The sequence below is a fragment of the Piliocolobus tephrosceles genome, chromosome 19 (genome assembly GCF_002776525.5).
Source record: "Piliocolobus tephrosceles isolate RC106 chromosome 19, ASM277652v3, whole genome shotgun sequence".
Lineage (NCBI taxonomy): Eukaryota > Metazoa > Chordata > Mammalia > Primates > Cercopithecidae > Piliocolobus > Piliocolobus tephrosceles.
In genome coordinates, this window is record NC_045452.1 from 13,700,710 (window position 1) to 13,723,466 (window position 22,757).

The 22,757-nt window shown below is 45.0% G+C and overlaps 1 protein-coding gene across 22 annotated transcripts in view; it reads left to right on the top strand.

Annotated features, from left to right (window-relative positions):
• LOC113219503 (GATOR complex protein DEPDC5) overlaps positions 1-22,757 on the top strand; it is a 169,461-nt gene that overhangs the window by 32,851 nt on the left and 113,853 nt on the right. For all 22 annotated transcript variants that reach the window (XR_003306693.2, XR_003306692.2, XR_003306691.2 and 19 more), the window contains 8 exons: positions 4,674-4,743; positions 5,682-5,754; positions 9,853-9,956; positions 10,860-10,934; positions 16,445-16,579; positions 17,337-17,398; positions 18,011-18,084; positions 19,308-19,377. Coding sequence is in view for 15 of the 22 variants with exons in the window: in XM_026447037.1 (XP_026302822.1) it covers positions 4,674-4,743; positions 5,682-5,754; positions 9,853-9,956; positions 10,860-10,934; positions 16,445-16,579; positions 17,337-17,398; positions 18,011-18,084; positions 19,308-19,377 (663 nt within the window). In the remaining 7 variants the exon portion in view is untranslated. The remainder of the gene's footprint in view (positions 1-4,673; positions 4,744-5,681; positions 5,755-9,852; positions 9,957-10,859; positions 10,935-16,444; positions 16,580-17,336; positions 17,399-18,010; positions 18,085-19,307; positions 19,378-22,757) is intronic.

The following is a 22,757-nucleotide window of genomic DNA, read 5'->3' on the forward strand; positions in this document are numbered from 1 at the left end:
AAGAAAGAAAAGAAAAAACCCTAATTGACAAATGGGCAAAGGCTGCCCCATTCTCCATGATGTGATTATTTCACATTACATGCCTGTATCAAACATCTCATGTACCCCACAGATATAAACACCTACTATGTACCCATAAAAATTAAAAAATAATTAAAATTATTAAACAAAAAAACAAATGGGCAAAGGACTTGAATAGACATTTCTCATGTCCAACAAGTACATGAAAAGATACTCAAGATCGTTAGTCTTTAGGAAAATGCAAACTAATACCACAATGAAATGCCGCTTCACACCCACTAGGATGACTATATATGTATATATATATTTTTTGAGACAGAGTCTTGACATGTTGCCCAGTCTAGAGTGCAGTGGCGCAGTCATAGCTCACTGCAGCCTTGATTGCCCCAGCTCAAGGGGCCATCCCTTCTCAGCCTCCTGGGTAGCTGGGACTATAAGCATGTGCCACTATGCCACACTACTTTTTTTTTTTTGGTGGAAATGAGGTCTCACTATGTTATCCAGGCAGATCTCGAACTCCTGAGCTTAAGTGATCTTCCCACCTTGGCCACCCAATGTGCTGAGATTACAGACATGAGCTACAGTGCCTAGTCCATATTTTTTTTTTTCTTTGTTTCTTTTTGAGATGGAGTTTCACTCTTGTTGCCCAGGCTGGAGAGCAATGGTGCAATCTTGGCCCACTGCAACCACTGCCTCCCAGGTTCAAGCAATTCTCCTGCCTCAGTCTCCCGAGTAGCTGAGATTACAGGCACCTACTGCCAATGCCCGGCTAATTTTTTTGTATTTTTAGTAGAGATGGGGTTTCACCATGTTGGCCGGGCTGGTCTCGAGCTTCTGACCTCAGGTGATCCGCCTGCCTCGGCCTCCCAAAGTGCTGGGATTATAGGGGTGAGCCATTGTGCCTGGTCCCATATTCTTTTTTTTATTTATTTATGTAGTTTTTGAGACAGAGTCTTGCTCTGTCGCCCAGACCGGAGTGCAGTGCTGCGATCTCAAACATGGCTCACTGCAACCTCCACCTCCCAGGTTTAAGCGATTCTCGTCCCTCAGCCTGCCGAGTAGCTGGGATTATAGGTGTGCGCCACCTTACTCTGCTAATTTTTGTATTTTTAGTAGTGATGTGGTTTCATCATGTTGGCCAGGCTGATCTCGAACTCGTGGCCTCAAGTGATCTGCCCACCGTGGCCTCCCAAAGTGCTGGATTATAGGCCTAGCCCATATTCTTGACAGCATTATTCATATTAGCTAAAAAGTAGGATAACACAAATAACAAATGTCTATCAGTAAAAGTATAGATAAATAAAACGTATATCCGTACAGTATAGTAGTAGTCTGCCATAAAGAAGAATGAAGTACTAACATGCTACAGCATAGATGAATCTTGAACACATGCTAAGTGAGAGAAGCCAGATAGTGGATCAAATACAAATCATAAGATGTTATATATATGAAATATCCAGAATAGGTAAATATATAATATAGAGATTAGTGGTTGCCAGGAACTGAGGGTGGGGAGTGACTGACTGTTTAATCAGTTTGGGATTTCCTGTTGGGGTGATGAAAATGTTTTGGATTTAAATGATGGTGATAGTTATACAATATGGTGAATGTATTAAATGTCACAATGACAATATTTATATGTGTTTTGCCACAATTAAAAAATTATTTCATTCAATTATCCCACCTTGATTTCACATGAAAACGTTTTGATGAAAAAGTATTTGAAGTCACATTATGTAGTGTAAAAGAGTAGAGTTTGTATTAAGGCAGACTGGGTTTTAAATGATCTCATTAGCTTGCCTTTTTTTTTTTTTTTTTTTTAATTAAGAGACAAGGTCTTGCTTTGCTGCTCAGGCTGGTCTTGAACTCCTGGGCTCCAAGAATCCTCTCACTTAATCCTCCTCAGTAGTTGGGACTACAGGTGCAGGCCACTATGCCTGGCTTATTAGCTTTTTTTTTATCTCCGAGGATTAGTCTCTAAGGCTCCATTTCTTCAGCTGCAAAATGAAGATAATAATAGACCCTCTCACCACATCACTTATGAGTTGAGACACTCCATGCCCACGTCAGCCTGTTGTGAGCCCATTGTGTTTTCCTGTATATCACTTGCACTAAAATTAGATGAGGGTGCTGAGTTTGGAGCTCTTGGAGTCCAGTGAATTAATTGGTAGTCAGTGAAGGTCTGCTGTTTCCTAGCACTCTGCTTTTGGTACTGTGGCTTGTATTTAGGAATTTCTGTCCACTTGAGATACATCTATGAAATGTGCATTATATTATGTGCCTTATGTAGTGAGTGCTGAATTCTGTAGTCACTAAGCGTACTTGGGATAAAGATGGGGTTGGTCAGTATAGGCTGTTGTCTTCAGAGACCCAGGAGGAACTGAAACTGAACTTGCTAGCTCACTGGTGCAAGCCACTTTTCATATTCATTTGTAAACACCCTACTTCCAGGATATTGATCTCCAGACTCCATGGAAATGTTTATTCTTGTTAGTCCCCGTCGCTGTCCAAAGGAAGTTCTTTGCCTTGGCTTATACTACTGAGTCTGGAGCAAACCCCCACCCTCGTCCTATGAGACTAGTAGGGTGTGGGAGTGTCTTTGATTCTTTTTTTTTTCTGAGACGGAGTCTCTCTTTGTGGCCCAGGCTGGAGTGCAGTGGCCGGATCTCAGCTCACTGCAAGCTCCGCCTCCCGGGTTTACACCATTCTCCTGCCTCAGCCTCCCAAGTAGCTGGGACTACAGGTGCCTGCCACCTTGCCCGGCTAATTTTTTGTATTTTTTAGTAGAGACGGGGTTTTACCATGTTAGCCAGGATGGTCTTGATCTCCCGACCTCGTGATCTGCCCGTCTCGGCCTTCCAAAGTGCTGGGATTACAGGCTTGAGCCACCGCGCCCGGCCGTGTCTTTGATTCTTAAATCCACCACCATGGGTGCTGTTCTTGTTCCCTAGACCACAGTTCTGCAGAAATTAAAAAACACCGTAGGCCTGGCATTGTGGCTCACGCCTGTAATCCCAGCACTTTGCCAAGGCTAGTGGATCACTTGAGCCCAGCCTGGGGATTATGATGAAACTCTCTCTTTTTTCTTTCTTTCTTTTTTTTTTGGATGATGTCTTGCTCTGTTGCCCAGCCTGGAGTGCAATGGCACAATCTCGGCTCACTGCAGTCTCCGTCTCCTGGGTTCAAGTGATTATCCTGCCTCAGCCTCCCGAGTGGCTGTGACTTCAGGCGCATGCCACGTTGCCTGGGTAGTGTAGAGTTTCGCCATGTTGGCCAGGCTGGTCTGGAACTCCTGACCTCGGGTGATCCACCTGCCTCAGCCTCCCAAAGCACTGTGATTACAGGTGTGAGCCACCACGCCCAGCAGAAACCCTGTCTTTACAAGAAATGCAAAAATTATCTGGGCCTGTTGGCGCTTGTCTGTAGTCCCAGCTTCTCGGGAACTGGGAGACAGTGATCATTATTTACTGCTGATTTGCAGCTTTCCAATCACTTTCCACATTCCTGGCACTTTAGGTAACTTTCCCAAGGTCACGTAGTGGCAAGTGTCAGGGCCAGGACTCCATCTAGGTCTTCTGACTCCCGGCAGTGCTCTGTCCCCTGCACTGCAACCTGAAGTTACATGAAGCTATTCAACATTGTGCACTGCTGCTGAGCCACCTGGATTAAGAATATTATGTGCAGCTGGGCCTCACACCTATAATCCCAGCACTTTGGGAGGCTGAGGCAGGCCTATCACTTGAGGCCACAAGTTTGAGACCAGCCTGGCCAACATGGTGAAATCATGTCTCTCCTAAAAATACAAAAATTACCTGGGTGTGGTGGCCCATGCCTGTAACCCCAGCTACTCCGGAGGCAGAGGCAGGAGAATTGCTTAAACCTGGGAGGTGGAGGCTGCAGTGAGCCGAGATCATGCTACTGTACTCCAGACTGGGCAACTGAGTGAGACTCTGCCTCAAAAAGAAAAAAAAAGAATAAGGCTGGGCATGATGGCTCACACCTGTAATCCCAGCACTTTGGGAGGCTGAGGCAGGAGGATCACGAGATCGGGAGTTCGAGACCATCCTGGCCAACATGGTAAAACCCCGTCTCTACTCAAAATACAAAAATTGGCCGGGCGCGGTGCCTCAAGCCTGTAATCCCCAGCACTTTGGGAGGCCGAGATGGGCGGATCACGAGGTCAGGAGTTCGAGACCATCCTGGCTAACATGGTGAAACCCCGTCTCTACTAAAAAATACAAAAAGCTAGCCGGGCGAGGTGGCTGGCGCCTGTAGTCCCAGCTACTTGGGAGGCTGAGGCAGGAGAATGGCGTAAACCCGGGAGGCGGAGCTTGCAGTGAGCTGAGATCCGGCCACTGCACTCCAGCCCGGGTGACAGAGCGAGACTCCGTCTCAAAAAAAAAAAAAACAAAAATTAGCTGGGTGTGGTGGTGCATGCCTAAAGTCCCAGCTACTTGGGAGGCTAAGCCAGGAGAATTGCTTGAACTCAGGAGGTGGAGGTTGCAGTGAGCTGAGATTGTGCCACTGCACTCCAGCCTGGTGATAGAGTTAAGACTCATCTCAAAAAAAAAAAAAATTATGTGCATGCAGTCTGCTTCGTAGTGAAGTAAATGAAACAAACGTTAACTCTGTTGTTCTGTACTCATACATAGGAGAAGAACTGTAGTCATGAAGTGACCGTGGTCCTGTTTTCTAGAACTTTCTATGATGCAAAATCTGTTGGTGAGTAACTCTTTCTCTCCTACAGTTGTTTTTTATTAGGCTTCCCCCAACCCCACCCCAGCCATTCCCTCTCATTTTTTGACTCGTTGCGCTTTTACACCGTTCCCATCTTTTCTGCTATGAGGATAGTGTAAAAAGGAAAGTAGCACAGTCCATTAGTGGAAGCAAGAGGTCTGTGGGCTGTGATTCATCTTAAAACCAATTTAATAGACAGTTGGCTGGGCACAGTGGCTCACCCCTGTAATCCCACAACTTTGGGAGGCTGAGGTGGGCAGATCACCTGAGGTCAGGAGTTGAAGACCAGCCTGGCCAACGTGGTAAAACCCCATCTCTACTAAAAATACAAAAACGAGCCAGATGTGGTGGCATGCACCTGTAGTCCCAGCTACCCAGGAAGCTGAGGCAGGAGAATTGCTTGAACTCAGGAGGCAGAGGTTGCAGTAAGCTGAGATCTTGCCACTGCACTCCAGCCTGGGTGACAGAGCAAGACCTTGTCTCAAAAAAAAAAAAAAAAATGGACAGTTATGTTTAATTTTTTGGGATGCAAATCTTTTTTTTTTTTGAGACAGAGTCTTGCTCTATTGCCCTGGCTGGAGTGCAGTGGTGCGATCTCAGCTCACTGCAAGCTCCGCCTCTCGGGTTCATGCCATTCTCCTGCCTCAGCCTCCCCAGCAAATGGGACTACAGGCGCCCGCCACTATGCCTGGCTAAGTTTTTTGTATTTTTAGTAGAGATGGAGTTTCACCATATTAGCCAGGATGGTCTTGATCCCTGACCTCGTGATCCACCTGCCTTGGCCTCCCAAAGTACTGGGATTACAGGCATGAGCCACCGTGCTTGACCTATGATGATGCAAATCTTTAACCCAGAAGGGGAAGCTGACAAAACTGAATTTCTCTTCTCAACCTGAACTACATACTCCATTTTCTCTATTTCAGATGAATTTCCTGAGATAAACCGAGCCTCAATTCGACAGGATCATAAGGGGAGATTCTATGAAGACTTTTACAAGTGTGTTTGGGTGCTTTACTATACTTTTTATTTATTTATTAGTTGTTTCTTTCCTAACTTAAAAAAATGCCAGCCTGGGCAACATGGCAAAACCCTGTACCAAAAATACAAAAGAATTAGCCACCTGTTGTCCCAGCTACTTGGGAGGCTGAGGTGGGAGGATCACTTGAGCCTGGGAGGTGGAGGTTGCAGTGAGCTGAGATCACACCACTGCACCCTAACCTGGGAGAGAGAGAGACCCTGTCTCCAAAAACAAACAAACAAAAAAGAATAAATAAACCTTTTGATTTTGAAATGACTTTAGATTTACAGAGAAGTTTCAAAGATAGTACAGTTCCTGTATACTCTTTGCTCTGTTTCCTCTAATGTTAACATTTCATAACCAAGTTACATTTGTGAAAACTGGGTTAACATTGGTATATTACTATTAAGTAAATTCAGACATTTTTCAGATTTTAGCACTCGTGTACTTGCCGTGTCTAGTCCAAGATACCACATTGCATTTAGACCTTCTAAATGTTTTATTGTGAAAAACTTCAACATTCAGAAAAGAAGAGCAAATAATATAATGAGTCCGTATACCCAATATCTGAATTTAACAGTTATTATTTTGTCATATTTAATTCATCTGGTTTTTTCAGTGCCACCGACTAAGTAAATTATCAATGTTGTAACATTTTACTCCTATACATATTCAAAAAAGGCATTTTTATATCTGACCACAATATCGTTATTATGTTTAACATTATTATTTTGTTTGTTTGTTTGAGACGGAGTCTCCCTCTGTCGCCCAGGCTGGAGTGAAGTGGCACAGTCTCGGCTCACTGCAAGCTCCACCTCCTGGGTTCACGCCATTCTCCTGCCTCAGCCTCCTGAGTAGCTGGGACTACAGGCACCCGCCACCACGTCTGGCTAATTGTTTTTTGTAGTTTTAGTAGAGATGGGGTTTCACCATGTTAGCCAGGATGGTCTCGATCTCCTGACCTCATGATCTGCCTGCCTCCGCCTCCCAAAGTGCTGGGATTACAGGCGTGAGCCACCACGCCTGGCCCTTTTTTTTTTTTTTTTTTTCTGAGACACAGTTTCACTCTGTCGCCCAGGCTGGAGTGCAGTGGTCATGTAAGCTCATTGCAAACTCCGCCTCCCAGGTTCAAGGGATTCTCGTGTCTCAGCCTCCCCAGTAGCTGGGACTACAGGCACCCGCGACCATGCCTGGCTAATTTTTTAAAATTTTTATTAGAGATGCGGTTTTGCTATGTTGGCCAGCCTGGTTTCCAATCCTGACCTCAGGTTATCCACCCGCCTTGGCCTCCTAAAGTGCTGGAATTATAGACACGCCCAGCTGACACCAGTATCTTATTGAGATGGTAATCAGATAGTAATAGTTACTGTTTTGTCGGGACTTAGCATGAATGAGTTACACTTCTAAGCACTTTACATGACTTGAGTCATTTAAATATCACAGCATCCCTATGGGATAGGTACTGTTACCCCATTTTACAGATGTGGAAACTTGGACACAGAATTTCAGTAACTTATCCAAAGTCCATAGCATATTAAGTGGTGGAGCATGGACCTGACACAGCCAATCTAGTTCAGAGTCTGTGCTTTTTGACCACTGTATTCCTCAGCCTCATATGGATTATATTTTAGATTATTTGTTGATCTTCTGTTGGATCCTGTACTCCTTGGAGAATTTTATAAAAGTGATGGGCCCTGTGCTGTACTGACACCTCCACTCCTCCCCTTATGCAGATGAATTCTGCATACCTCTAATTCAGTGAATTCCAGGAACCATGAAAGCTCTTTTGGCTTAACAGTATATGAAGTTTTATCTGTATAATGAATATGAATTAGTTTGAGCATAATCAGTTATAGAAAGTACTATATATGGCATGAATGTGTGAATTACAAATGTAGATTTTTAGGTGTATATGACTATATATTTTTAATATATGAAAGTTTATGTCATTACAAAGTCATCCTCAACATTTTTTAGATTGAGAGAAACTGGCTATCTTTTTCTTACTGAGAGAAACTGGTTATCTTTTTCTTACTGCAAAAATAATACAGGTTAATTTTAGGAAAATCACAAAATAGGCCAGGTGTGGTGGCTGATGCCTATAATCCCAGCACTTTGGGAAGGCGAGCCAGGCACATTACCTGAGCTCAGGAGTTTGAAACCAGCCAGGTCAACATGGAAAAATCCTGTCTCTACAAAAAATGCAAAAAATTAGCTGGGCACGGTGGTGCGTGCCTGTAGTTTCAGCTACTTGGGAGGATTACTTGAGCCTTGGAAGTCGAGTCTGCAGTGAGCCAAGATCGTGCCACTGCACTCTAGCCTGAGTGACATAGTGATACCCTCTCTCAGAAACAACAACAACAACAACAATAAAAGCACACCAAAGTATAGTTAAATAGAGAGGAATTCAAAACACACTCAATTCCATCTCCCGAATACAGTCTTCATTATGTTGGTAAATCAACCCCTATTATCTGTATTTAGGAGAAAAATTAGTTTTCACGAGATGTGATCGCAAATTGCATGTGATTTTTTTTTTTTTTTCTTTGAGAGAGAGTCTTGCTGTGTTGCACAGGCTGGAGTGCAGTGGTGCAATCTTGGCTCACTGCAGCCTCCACCTCCTGGGTTCAAGCAATTCCCTGCTTCAGCCTCCAGAGTAGCTGGGATTGCAGGCGTCCACCATCACGCCAGGCTAATTTTTGTATTTTTAGTAGGGACGGGGTTTCACCATCTTGACCTCAGGTGATCCACCCATGCCGGGCCTCCATGTGATTTTTTTACATGTTTTATTGTTTTTATTTCTTTTTGAGACAGTGTCTTGCTATCACCCAGACTAGAGTGCAATGGTGCAATCTCAACTCACTGCAAACTTCGCCTCCTGGGTTCAAGTGATTATCTTGCCTCAGCTTCCTGAGTAGCTGGGATTACAGGTACCCACCACCATGCCCGGTTAATTTTTGTATTTTTAGTAGAGACTGAGTTTCACCGTGTTGGCCAGGCTGGTCTTGAACTCCTGACATCAGGTGATCCGCCTGCCTTGGCCTCCCAGAGTGCTGGGATTACAGGTGTGAGCCACCGCGCCCGGCCCACATGGTTCCCTTTTTATGTGTTTTAAACCTTCATTTTATTTCTTTTTCTTTTTTGTTTTTGAGACGGAGTTTCACTCTTATTGCCCAGTCTGGAGTGCAGTGACACGATCTCAGCTCACCGTAACCTCTGCCTCCCGGGTTCAAGCGATTATTTTGCCTCCGCCTCTCGTGTAGCTGGGATTACATGCATGCGCCACCACACCCAGCTAATTTTGTATTTTTAGTAGAGACGGGGTTTCTCCATGTTGGTCAGGCTGGTCTTGAACTCCTGACCTCAGGTGATCCCCCTACCTCGCCCTCTCCAAATGCTGGGATTACAGGCGTGAGCCACTGTGCCCGGCCATAAACCTTCATTTTCTACTTTGTCACAAATGCCAATCCATGTTAAACACCCTACTTCCATAGTATCTGTTTTGAGACAGAGTCTCGCTCAGCCTGGAGTGCAGTGGTGTGATCTCGGCGCACTGCAAGCTCTGCTTCCTGGGTCCGCACCATTCTCCTGCCTCAGCCTCCCGAGTAGCTGGGACTACAGGCGCCAGACACCATACCTGGCTAATTCTTTTGGTATTTTTTTAGTAGAGACGGTCTTGACCATGCTAGCCAGAATGGTCTCGATCTCCTGACTTCATGATCTGCTGACCTTGGCCTCCCAAAGTGCTGGGATTACGAGCATGAACCACTGCGCCCAGCCCACTGTATCATTTTTTAAGTAGAAATTACATTGGGTTAGTATTGTTGAAAATTGAGGTGACTTCCAGTTTTTCGCTATTCTCAACAGTATTGCCAGTGAACATTCTTACAGATAAGTTTTTAAGCATATCTTTAGTTTTTATTATAAATTCCCAGAAATGGAACTATTAGGTCAAAGGATGGTCTGTGTTGTAAAGGCTATTTGTACAGCCAATATTTGAGATGCAGTTTGGGGGCGACACAGAGCCAAACCATATCAGCTGCTCAATATCCGTTTTATGATAATACTATTTTCAGAGTGGTGGTGCAAAATGAGAGAAGAGAAGAATGGACTTCACTTCTCGTGACCATTAAAAAACTCTTCATCCAGTATCCAGTGTTGGTGCGACTGGAACAGGCAGGTACTGCTTTCATGGAATAGAAGGTGCAGCGGGGACAGGACGTGTAGGAGGGGTCTGGGATACAGAGAAGAGATTTTTGTGCTTGTATCTCTCTCATGGCCGTGTGTAGTTTCGGCTTTTGATCAGGTTTCTGTTTCCAGTTGGATCCCAGCTGTACATTTCGTTATGCAGTAAGTTCAGCAGTGTCCCTCATACAGGGCGTGAGGCCTTGTGGAGCCAGATGGCTTCTACTTTTTTTTTTTTTTTTGAGACAGGGTCTCACTCTATCATCTAGGCTGCACTGGAGTAGAGCAGTCGTACTTTAACTTTAAACCCCTGGGGCTCAAGCAATCCTCCTGCTTCCATCTCCCGGGTAGCTAGGACGACAAGCACGCGCTACCATGCCCAGATAATTATTTCATTTTTTGTAGAGACAGAGTCTCACTGTGTTGACCAGGCTGGTTTCAAACTCCTCGTCTTAAGCGATCTTCCTGCCTCCACCTCCCAAAGTGCTGGGATTACAGGTGCGAGCCACCATGCTCAGCCACCACTTATTTAAGAGTTCATCTTTTGGCCGGGTGCGGTGGCTCACGCCTGTGATCCCAGCACTTTCGGAGGCCAAGGCGGGCGGATCACGAGGTCAGGAGTTCAAGACCAGCCTGATCAATATGGTGAAACCCTGTCTTTACTAAAAATACAAAAATTAGCCTTGCGCGGTGGCACGTGCTCGTAGTTCTGGCTACTCGGGAGGCTGAGGCAAGAGAATCGCTTGAACCCGGGAGGTGGAGATTGCGGTGAGCCAAGATCGCACCACTGCACTCCAGCATGGGCAACAGTGCAAGACTCTGTCTCAAAAAAAAAAAAAAAGACAGAGAGTTCATCTTTCGTGAGATGTTTTTCTTTCTCTTGTATATTTTGCTTCAGAGGGCTTTCCTCAAGGAGACAATTCTACCTCAGCACAAGGAAACTACCTGGAGGCCATCAATCTGTCATTCAATGGTGAGTAAGGATGCCAGCCGGTGAGCCAGCATCTTGCCTACCACATGGCTATGTTACTGGAAAGATGTCCTGATCCAGACCCTAAGAGAAGGTTCTTGGATCTTGCAGAAGAAAGAATCTGGGGGCGAGTCCACAGAATAAAGTGAAAGCAAGTATATTAAGCAATAGGCCGGGTGTAGTGGCTCACGCCTATAATCCCAGCACTTTGGGAGGCTGAAGCGGGTGGATCACCTGAGGTCAGGAGTTCGAGACCAGCTTGGTCAACATGGTGAAACCTCGTCTCTAATAATAATACAAAAATTAGCTGGGCATGGTGGTGCACACCTATAATCCCAGCTACTTGGGAGGCTGAGGCAGGAGAGTTGCTTGAACCCAGGAGGCAGAGGTTGCAGTGAGCTGAGATTGTGCCATTATACTCCAGCCTGGGTGACAAGAGTGAAACTCTGTCTCATAAAAAAGAAAGAAAGGAATAAAAGAATGACTACTCCATAGAAAGAGCAAGGCATTTCTGAAAGCAGAAGGAGGAACACATTCTCCTTAGGTACCATGGTGGTTTATATGTAACAAAGCAAACAGTCATGGGGGAGAGGTGCTCTTCTGCACGCACTCATGACAAAGGATTGTTCATCTTTTTGTAACTGCTGTCTTTCTCAAGAATCTATATTATTTTCTTTAAAGCAAAACTTACTTTTTTTTGAGACGGAGTCTTGCTCTGTCACCAGACTGGAGTGCAGTGACGCAATCTCGGCCCACTGCAACCTCTGACTCGTGGATTCAAGCGATTCTTCTGCCTCAGCCTCCCGAGTAGCTGGGACTACAGGTGCGCATCACCACACCCAGCTAATTTTTGTATTTTTTGGAGAGACAGGGTTTCACCACGTTGGCCAGAATGGTCTCAATCTCCTGACTTCATGATCCACCCGCCTTGGCCTCCCAAAGTGTTGGGATTATAGGCATGAGCCACCGCACCTGGCCTTTTTGTTTTTTGTTTTTTTTTTTTTTGAGACGGAGTCTTGCTGTGTCGCCAGGGCTGGAGTGCAGTGGCCGGATCTCAGCTCACTGCAAGCTCCACTGCCTTCCGGGTTCACGCCATTCTCTCACCTCAGCCTCCCAAGTAGCTGGGACTACAGGCGCACTCCAGCTCGCCCGGCTAGTTTTTTGTATTTTTTAGTAGAGACAGAGTTTCACCATGTTAGCCAGTATGGTCTCGATCTCCTGACCTTGTGATCCGCCCGTCTCGGCCTCCCAAAGTGCTGGGATTACAGGCTTGAGCCACCGCGCCCGGCCGCCTTTTTGTTTTTTAATATGCTTTAAGTTCTGGGATACATGTGCAGAACGTGCAGGTTTGTTACATAGGTATACATGAGCCGTGGTGGTTTGCTTCACCCATCAACCAATCATCTCCATTATGTATTTCTCCTAATGCTTTTTTTTTTTTTTTGTATTTTTTGGGATGGAGTGTTGCTCTGTCTTCCAGGCTGGAGTGCAGTGGTGTGATCTTGGCTCACTGAAACCTCTGCCTCCCAGATTCAAGTGATTCTCCTGCCTCAGCCTCCTGAGTAGCTGGGACTACAGGTGTGCACCACCACGCCCGGCTAATTTTTGTGTTTTTAGTAGAGACGAGGTTTCACCGTATTGGCCAGGCTGGTCTCAAGCTCCTGACCTTGTGATCCACCTATCTCGGCCTCCCAAAGTGTTGGAATTACAGGCATGAGCCACCGCGCCCAGTCTTTTTTTTTTTTTTTTTTTTGAGACGGAGTCTCGCTCTGTCGCCCAGGCTGGAGTGCAGTGGCTGGATCTCAGCTCACTGCAAGCTCCACCTCCCAGGTTTACGCCATTCTCCTGCCTCAACCTCCCGAGTAGCTGGGACTACAGGCGCCCGCCACCTCGCCCGGCTAGTTTTTTGTATTTTTTAGTAGAGACGGGGTTTCACCGTGTTAGCCAGGATGATCTCGATCTCCTGACCTCGTGATCCGCCCATCTCGGCCTCCCAAAGTGCTGGGATTACAGGCTTGAGCCACCGCGCCCGGCCGATTTTTTTTTTTTTTTGAGCCAGTCTCACTCTGTCTCCAGGCTGCAGTGCAGTGGCGTGATCTCTGCTCGGTGCAACCTCCAACTCCCAGGTTCAAGCGATTCTCCTGCCTCAGCCTCCCAAGTAGCTGAAATCACAGGTACGTGCCACCACCCCCAGCTAATTTTTGTATCTTTAGTAGAGAGAGAGTTGTATGTACCATGTTGGCCAGGATGGTCTCCATCTCCTGACCTCGTGATCCGCCCACCTCAGCCTCCCAAAGTGCTGGGATTACAGGCGTGAGCCACTTCGCCTGGCCACAAAACTTACTCTTAAACTAAGAATGCTTTCGTTCTTAAGATATTGGGACATCAGGGCTGGGCACGGTGGCTCACGCCTGTAATCTCAGCACTTCGGGAGGCCAATGCGGGCAGATCACGAGGTCAGGAGATTGAGACCATCCTGGCTAACACGGTGAAACCCCGTCTTTACTAAAAATACAAAAAATTAACCGGGCATGGTGGCGGGCCCCTGTATTCCCAGCTACTCTAGAGACTGAGGCAGGAGAATGGTTTGAACACTGGAGGCGGAGCTTGCAGTGAGCCAAGATTGCGCCACTGCACTCCAGCCTGGACGACAGAGCAAGACTCCATCTCAAAAAAAAACAAAAAAAAAAAAACGTTGGGACATCAGGACATTTCCTGGGTCTGTTAAGTCCTGAGTCTGTTGGGTAAACATTATTAACCTGTTCCCTTAACTGTAAACATCCTGTGACTAAGAATGCCTAACCTCCTGAGAATGCAGCCTAGCAGGTCTGAACCTCATTGTCCCTAGCCCCTATTCAAGATGGAGTTGCTCTGGTTTAAAGGCCTCTGACAGCTATGCATGTCTCTTTATGAATGCCTGCAGACCCAGACCTAGGTGATGATGCCTCCATTCAGCTACCCCCAAAATTAAAGCAATAGCTTCTCATTGGGTGGTTGTAATGACCAACATTTAGCTCTTGGGTCTTCTGTTGACCGGTTAATTTGGTAGTCTCATCTGCTTCTCGTGGTCAGGAACTGCAAGGATCCTCCTTGTGTTCTTTGACTTACTCAAACTGTGTTATTATTTTCCACCCCATCCCTCAACTGCTTCTAGGTATTTTTTTAAAAATCTACTTAAAAAATAAAAATTTAAAATAAAAATTAAAAAAATTAAAATCTAGTTAAAAAAAAATTACAAAAGTGACCAGGTGCCATGACTCAGACCTATAATCCCAGCACTTTGGGAGGTCAAGGCAGACAGATCACTTGAGGTCCGGAGTTTGAGACCAGCCTGGGCAACATGGTGAAACCCTGTCTCTACTAAAAATACAAAAATTAGCTAGCATGGTGGCACACACCTGTAATCTCAGCTATTCAGGAGGCTGAGACAGGAGAATCAGTTGAACCTGGGAGGTGGAGGTTGTGGTGAGCAGAGATCACGCCACCGCACTCCAGCCTGGGTGATAGAAAAAGACACTGTCTCAAAAAAAAAAAAAAACTGCAACGTTTTTTTTTTTTTTTTTATATAAATAGGCCTGCTGCAATGGCTGACACCTGTAATACCAGCACTTTGGGAGGCTGAGGCAGGGGGATCACCTGAGGTCAGGAGCTCAAGACCAGCCTGGCCAACATGGCAAAACCCCATCTTTACTAAAAATACATAAAAAACTTGCCAGGCATGGTGGTGCATGCCTGTCATACCAGCTACTTGGGAGGCTGAAGCAGGAAAATCACTTAAACCTGGGAGGTGGAGGTTACAGTGAGCTGAGATTGTGCCACTGCATTCCAGCCTGGGTGATGGAGTTAAGACTGTATAGAATAGAATAGAATAGAATGGAATAGAATGGAATAGAACGATACTCTCCTCCTGAACCCCATTGTCCTCTTTTTTAAGGGGAACCATTGTTAGCAGTGTGGTATGATTATCCCGGCATTTATGTGTTAGCTGAAATATATTGTTTGGAAATAACAGAAATGTATTGATTTAGTTTAAACAAAAAGGGAAATTTACTGTAAGGATACAGAGGCTTAAGTGGAGCAGCCGGGAAAGGCTCAAACACCATGTTGAAGAACCTTAGTGGCTCTGGGAACCATAGCAGCAGGAATTATGAGAGCCATATTTCAGCTTCCAGCAACCCTGTCTCTGCTCTCTGTTCAGAATTCACATTCCTGGTAGAGAGAGTCTGATCTGCCCAGCTCCAGTTAGGTGTCCATCTGTCACTGGCCAGAGGTGGAAGTGATGATGTACATTCACATCACTGTGTATATCATCTTCCCACGTGTCTGTACACAGGTGCTGGGGGAATTCTAGAGCATGAGGTCTTCTATTAGTAAATCTTCTTGTCATATTGGAATATCACTGATTTTTCATAGTAAGAATCACAGAAGCTAGAAGTAAAAAGTGACTTGCCAGATTTACAAAATCATCCCAAGATTTTGGTCTACTCTTTTAAATAGTGTCTTAAATTAATACTATCTAATATAATCTAATTATATAGTTTATATATATAATAAAATAATATATAATATATAAAATAATCTAATATAATCAAAGTTTTACTACAGACTCATTTATAGATGGTTCAAATTAACAGCATGGATTTTTTTTTTTTTTTTTTACACAGAGTCTTGCTCCGTCACCCAGGCTGGAATGCAGTGGCATGATCTCTGCTCACTGCAACCTCTGCCTCCTGGGTTCAAGTGATTCTCCCATGTCAGTCTCCCAAGTAGCTGGGATTACAGGTGCACACCATCATGCCTGGCTAATTTTTGTATTTTTTGGTAGGGATGGAGTTTCACCATGTTGGCCAGCCTGGTCTCAAACTCCTGATTTCAAGTGATCCACCTGCCTCGGCCTCCCAAAGTGCTGGGATTACAGGCGTGAGCCACCGTGCCCAGCCCTAACAGCATGAAATTTGAGCATTTAAGGCTGCACAGGGCAAGTATTAGGCATCAATGAGGTGTATTAACAAAGGTGACAGAGACTTATTCCTGTGGTCAAGTAGTTCTTAATATAGAAAAGATAGATGTGTATACATTTAGCTAGAATGTGGCAGTTGCTATAATAAAAATATGGGCCGGGTGCGGTGGCTCACGCCTGTAATCCCAGCACTTTGGGAGGCCGAGGTGGGCGAACCACCTGAGGTCGGGAGTTCGAGACCATCCTGGCCAACATGGTGGAACCCGTCTCTACTAAAAATACAAAAAATTAGCCAGGTGTGGTGGCATGCACCTGTAGTCCCAGCTACTCAGGAGGCTGAGGCAGGAGAATTGCTTGAACCCAGGAGGCGGAGGTTGCAGTGAGCCCAGATCACGCCAACGTACTCCAGCCTGGTGACAGAGCAAGACTCTGTCTCAAAATAAAATAAAATAAAAATATGGGCAGAATGCTCTGAGAGTGTAGAGATGCTTGTTTGTGACAGGTTCTGAAAAACTGTAATATCATTATTGTGGAATTTTTGTTTTATTTCTAGTGTTTGATAAGCATTATATCAACCGCAACTTTGACCGAACGGGGCAGATGTCAGTGGTGATCACGCCCGGGGTGGGTGTCTTTGAAGTGGACCGCCTACTCATGATCTTGACCAAGCAGCGGATGATAGATAATGGTAATGCTCTCTGGTTTGTGCCCTGTCTCCACGTGTTCCTAGCCTGCTTTTCCCTTAGAACTGTGAGCTTCACTGACTTCTTAGAATGTGAGGAGCTCTGTATAGTGTTCTGTGTGTCACAACATCTGTGGATGTCAATAGGCGTCAGGTGTTAAAGATTCATGGTCAAATCAGTTTGGGAAATGCTGGGTCATGCAAAGATAAGCAGGTTCCATAATGACAGGTCTTCCTCCGTTTTTAATATGTTAGTGTAGGTTGTTTTTCTCTAAAGGGTGTATCAGGGTACTCTGAGTTTCCCAAATATATTTGGCACTAGAGAAGCCTTCCTGGAGGGATGATTTCAAGGGACCCATGTGCTGTCAGCCCGTTTTCAGATACACTATCAGACAATCTAGTCCAGTCCTCCCTCCATGATGTGCCTCGTACCCCCAACTCAGCCCCACACCCCACAATTTGATTTGTTTCATCAACAAGATGGAGTTGGGATGCTGAGGCAGTAGAATTGCTTGAACCCAGGAGGCAGAGGTTGCAGAGAACTGTGATCTCTGATCACTGCACATCATCCTGGGCAGCAGAGCGAGACTGTCTCAAAAAGTGTATTTACTTCTTTGCTGCATAGGCAGCACTATGAGGTTATAAATCATACAATGGTAAGTTAGCTCTGCCTAATACACAGTTAAATAACATGATTTATAGATAGGGATGCTTGTCTCCTCCATTCCCTCCCCACAACTCTTTCTGTCTTTTATTTTTTTAGGAATTGGTGTGGACTTGGTGTGTATGGGAGAGCAACCGTTACATGCTGTCCCATTGTTCAAGGTAATTAGATTTTGGCCAGTTTGAGTATAGTTAGAAAGAGAAAAAATCCAGGCGCTGTGGCATGCGCTTATAGTCCTACTTACTCGAGAGGCTGAAGTGGGAAGATCCCTTGAGCCTAGGAGTTTGGGTATTGTTTGTTATGAACATGCCTATGAATAACTATTGCTCTCCAGCCCAGTCAGCAAAGCAAGACTCCATCTCTAAAAAAAAAATTTTTTTTTTTTTTTGAGACAAAATCTTGTTCTTGTCCCCCAGGCTGGAGTGCCATGGCGTGATCTCGGCTCACTGCAACCTCTGCCTCCCGGGTTCAAGCAATTCTCCTGCCTCAGCCTCCTGAGTAGCTGTGATTACAGGCACCTGCCACCACGCCTGGCTAATTTTTGTATTTTTAGTAGAAACAGGGTTTCACCATGTTGGCCAGGCTGGTCTCGAACACCTGACCTCAGTTGATCTGCCCACCTTGGCCTCCCGGAGTGCTGGGATTACAGGCTTGAGCCACCGCGCCTGGCCCTAAAAAATTTTTTTTAAAAACCCCAAAAACAGAAAAGTTAGAGCAGTTCCACATCCTACTTGTTCTGTAGCTTATCTGTGCTCTCATTTTTCTCCTTGCAGCTCCATAATCGGAGTGCTCCCCGGGATTCTCGTCTGGGCGATGACTATAATATCCCTCATTGGATAAACCACAGGTGGGTGCGATCTCGATCAATAGTAGGTGATAAGAGTTTTGACAGCTTCCTTGCCATTTTTCTTTACATTTGTTAAGTTCTTATTATAGCACTAAACCTTTTGTCAAGAAGATGTGGAAACCAAGTTCTAACATTTGCTCAAAGCTCTCTACACACAAAGCAGTAGCAGTATCATATGGACAGTCTATGGTGAAAAAGAATAAAAACAAAATTTTAAGGACTGACTTACTTCCACTGCTGTTCCCAAGTCCTTCTATTCCCAACTCCCACAGACCGTAGAAGACCAGCATTTGTGCCTGACTTCCTTCAGCTCTAGATAAGTCCCCGCGCCTCTTTATGGGACAAGACTTCAGTGTTCCTGCTAGTTCCAGCTCAGGGATGGCTTTTCTCATCCCTCTGCTAGTGCCAGTGCCTCATCTTTTTGAACTATGACACTAATCTTTATTCCACCTACCCTTCTCTTGAAAATGCCTATTTTCTTCCAAGATCCAACTCCAGCATCTCTCTTCTGTGAATTACTTCTATGCTGCCCTGATAACTAATAGCCACTTTTTCTTCAGTGGTTCCAGAGCATTCTCTCCTTCTCTGGGTTGTCTGTCTTTCTTTCTTTCTTTTTTTAAGATGGAGTCTCGCTCTGTCGCCCAGGCTGGAGTGCAGTGGCACGATCTTGGCTCACTGCAACCTCCACCATCCGGGTTCAAGCAATTCTCTTGTCTCAGCCTCCTGAGTAGCTGGGATTACAGGTGCCTGCCACCACACCCAGATAATTTTTGTATTTTTAGTAGAAACAGGGTTTCACTGTGTTGGCCAACCTGGTCTTGAACAGCAAGTTCATGGCAAAGCTGCAGCTATTAATTTATACTATTTGATATCATGATATTAGACTGTTTTTGACCTACAAAAGTAGCAATTTCAGGCCAGGCACGATGGTTCATGCCTGTAATCCCAGTACTTTGGGATGCTGAGGTGGGAGGAGCGCTTGAGGCCAGGAGTTTGAAACCATTTTGATCAGTGTTGTAACCAGACTGTCTCTACTAAAAAACAAAATATAACTAATGTTTTGTAGTGACTTCTTGCAAAAGAAGTTAACATTGGGAAGATCAGTGAAGCTGAGAACAAAGCCCATCTCAGGAGGGCTGATCCATGCCTAGTATTTTAACTGTGTTTTGAGTTTTTAAAATAAAGAGGATTTAGATTAATGACTCTGTTTGTTTCTTTTACAGTTTCTACACATCCAAAAGCCAGCTCTTTTGTAATAGTTTCACCCCACGAATAAAACTGGCAGGAAAGAAGGTAGGTTTTTATTTTTGTTAAGATGGGGTCTTACTATGTGGTCCAGTCTTATCTTGAGCTCCTGGACTCAAGCAATCCTCCTGTTTCAGCCTCCCAAAGTGTTGGGATTACAGACATGAGCCATTCTGCCCAGCCAAGAAGGTAGATTGCATTAATCAGCAGAGAGCCTTTGCGGACTGTCACACACTGACAGGGTTATTTTAGTCCTGAGGTACCCTCATCTTCCTCCATGGCCATGAACAGGGTTAAGAAATTCATCCCCAAACTTTATAACTTTATATATTAGAGAAATAAATAACAAGGCCAAAGCCAGACTGCATGAAATACCTTTGGCAGAAATATGACCAAGACTAAGAGTTCATTTTTTGTTTTTCAAGAGTTCATTTTATTATGACATGACTGTTTTATTCAGATGCTGATGTCACTCAGATACCAGTGGGAATAAAGACAAAGATACAGATATGCATTGCAGCAAAGGGGAAATATGATAAAAAGGTCAGATCTTTTTTTTTTTTTTGAGACAGAGTCTCGCTTGCTCTGTCGCGCAGGCTGGAGTGCAGTGGCGCAATCTCGGCTCACTGCAAGCTCCGCCTCCCGGGTTTACACCATTCTCTTACCTCAGCCTCCCGAGTAGCTGGGACTACAGATACCCGCCACCTCGCCCGGCTAGTTTTTTTGTATTTTTTAGTAGAGACAGGGTTTCACCGTGTTAGCCAGGATGGTCTCGATCTGCTGACCTCGTGATCCGCCCGTCTTGGCCTCCCAAAGTGCTGGGATTACAAGCTTGAGCCACCGCGCCCGGGCAAAAGGTCAGATCTTAGTATAAAGAAATGAAAATTCTGGCTGAGTGCAGAGGCTCTTGCCTGTAACCCCAGTGCTTTGTGTGGCTGAGGAAGGAGGATTGTTTGAAGCCAGGAGTTTGAGACCAATGTGGGCAACAAATATAGTGAGACCCCATTTCTACCAAAACTAAAGAAGAATTAGCCAGGTAGGGTGGCACATACCTGTAAGTCCCAGCTACTTGGGAGGCTAAAATGTACCATTTTATAATTGTAAGCTATAATTGTACCATCGCACACTAACCTGGGTGACTGAGGTCTTGTCTCTAGAAACAAACAAACCAAGAAAATAAATGAAAATTGTAGCAAGAATGGGAGTTCTTATTTTCTTCTTTCCAAAGAGGTTTAAAATATATTAATAATTATACCACATTTAAATTATTAATAATTATACCACATGCTACAAAAAGTGTGGTGAAATTGACACTGGAGTACCTGGTTGGTGTATGTTACTTTTGCAAAGCATTTCAGCCTTGTGTATTGAAAGCAAATGTTTATGCTATTTGACCAGGCACTTCCATTTTGGGGCATGTAGTGTCAGGAAATAATTGAAGTGATTATATGCAAATACATCTGGGTTTAGTTTTATTCATAATAGAAGTTGAAAACAATAGAGCAATGGCTGAACTATGAAATATCCACTTGATGGAATATATTTGCAACTGATAAAAATGCAAGTTTAAAGAACTGGAGCAAGTGTTTTTTTTTGTTGTTGTTTGTTTTTTTGAGATGGAATCTTGCTCTGTCTCCCAAGCTGGAGTGCAGTGGCGTGATCTCGGCTCACTGCAACCTCTGCCTCCCAGGTTCAAGCAATTCTCGTGCCCTAGCCTCCCGAGTAGCTGGGATTACAGGCACCTGCCACCACACCCGGCCTAATTTTTTTATTTTTAGTGGAGACAGGGTTTCACATGTTGGCCAAGTTTGTCTCAAACTGTTAATTTCAAGTGACCTGCCTGCCTCAGCCTCCCAAAGTGCTGAGATTATAGGTGTGAGCCACTGCACCCGGCCAGAACTCGAACAAGTGGTTTTGATGTACTGTGAGAAGAAAAGCAGGCTGTTATGTTTGCAGTCCCCACACCCGAGTGCTCTCACCCCTCTGCCCTTTCCAGTAGAGCTGAATTCACTGAGGGTTGCTCTATTTGTGGCTGTGTGTCAGGGCCACTTCTTCCCTTTTCTTTTTTTAGCGGGGAGGGCTGTTAATGTCACTCTTCTAATAGGGGAAATACTAATTTGGAGCAAGCTGAGTACTCCTTGCATAAGCCATGTCAGATAGTGAAACGCTAGGAGATGGGATTCTGTCCAGAAAGGGCCTCTCTTACCTTCACCACAAGCATTCTCAGCCAAGTAGAACATGGAAAAACTTCTCTGCACCATGATTATTTTATTTTATATTTTTGAGACAGAGTCTCGCTCTGTCATGCCCAGTGTAGTGGTGGGATCTCGACTCACTGCAACCTCTGCCTCCTGGGTTCAATCATTTTTCGTGCCCCAGCCTCCCCAGTAGGTAGGACTACAGGTGCATGCCACCATGCCTGTCTAATTTTTTTTTTTTTTTTTGAGATGGAGTCTCTCTCTCTCTGGCCCAGGCTGGAGTGCAATGGCATGATCTTGGCTCACTGCAACCCCCGCCTCCAGAGTTCAAGTGATTCTCCTGTCTCAGCCTCCCAAGTAGCTGGGATTACAGGATTACAGGCGTGCACCACCATGTCCAGCTACTTTTTGTATTATTTTTTATTTTATGTTATGTTACGTTATGTTATGTTATGTTATGTTATTTTAGAGATAGAGTTTCACTCTGTCACCCAGGCTGGAATGCAGTGGCACAATCTCGGCTCACTGCAACCTCCACCTCCTGGCTTCACGTGCTTCTCTTGCCTCAGCCTCCAGAGTAGCTGGGATTACAAGTGCCCACCACTGCACCCAGCTAATTTTTTTGTGTTTTTAGTAGAGACGAGGTTTCACCATGTTGACCAGGTTGGTCTTGAACTCCTGACCTCAGGTGATCCACCGATCTTGGCCTTCGGAAGTGCTGGGATTACAGGTGTGAGCCAGCGCGCCCAGCTAATTTTTGTATTTTTAGTAGAAACGGGGTTTCACCATGTTGGCCAAGCTGGTACTCCTGACAACCTCAGGTATTCTGCCTGCCTCGGCTTCCCAAAGTGCTGGGATTACAGGCATGAGCCATTGTACCTGGCTACCATGATTATTTTAAAGAAGCAAGAGTTAGTATTGTTGTAAAAGGTTTCAGGGTCCTGAAAGATTACCAAAAAAAACTGTATAAATAGAGATGGAGTCTCACTATGTTGCTCAGGCTAGTCTCAAACTCCTGGGCTCAAGCAGTCCTCCCGCCTTGGACTCACAAGGTGCTGGGATTATAGGCGTGAGCCACGGTTCCTGGCCTTTATTTATTTATTTCATCTGAAAAAGATTTTTAAGAAAATGTAAAAAGTGATAGCTCTGTTAGTTTTTTTCCTCTACCCTTGTACTTGATTTCAGCAAATTGGGTGATCTACAGAGTGCTCAGCTCTGGTAGGTGCAGGC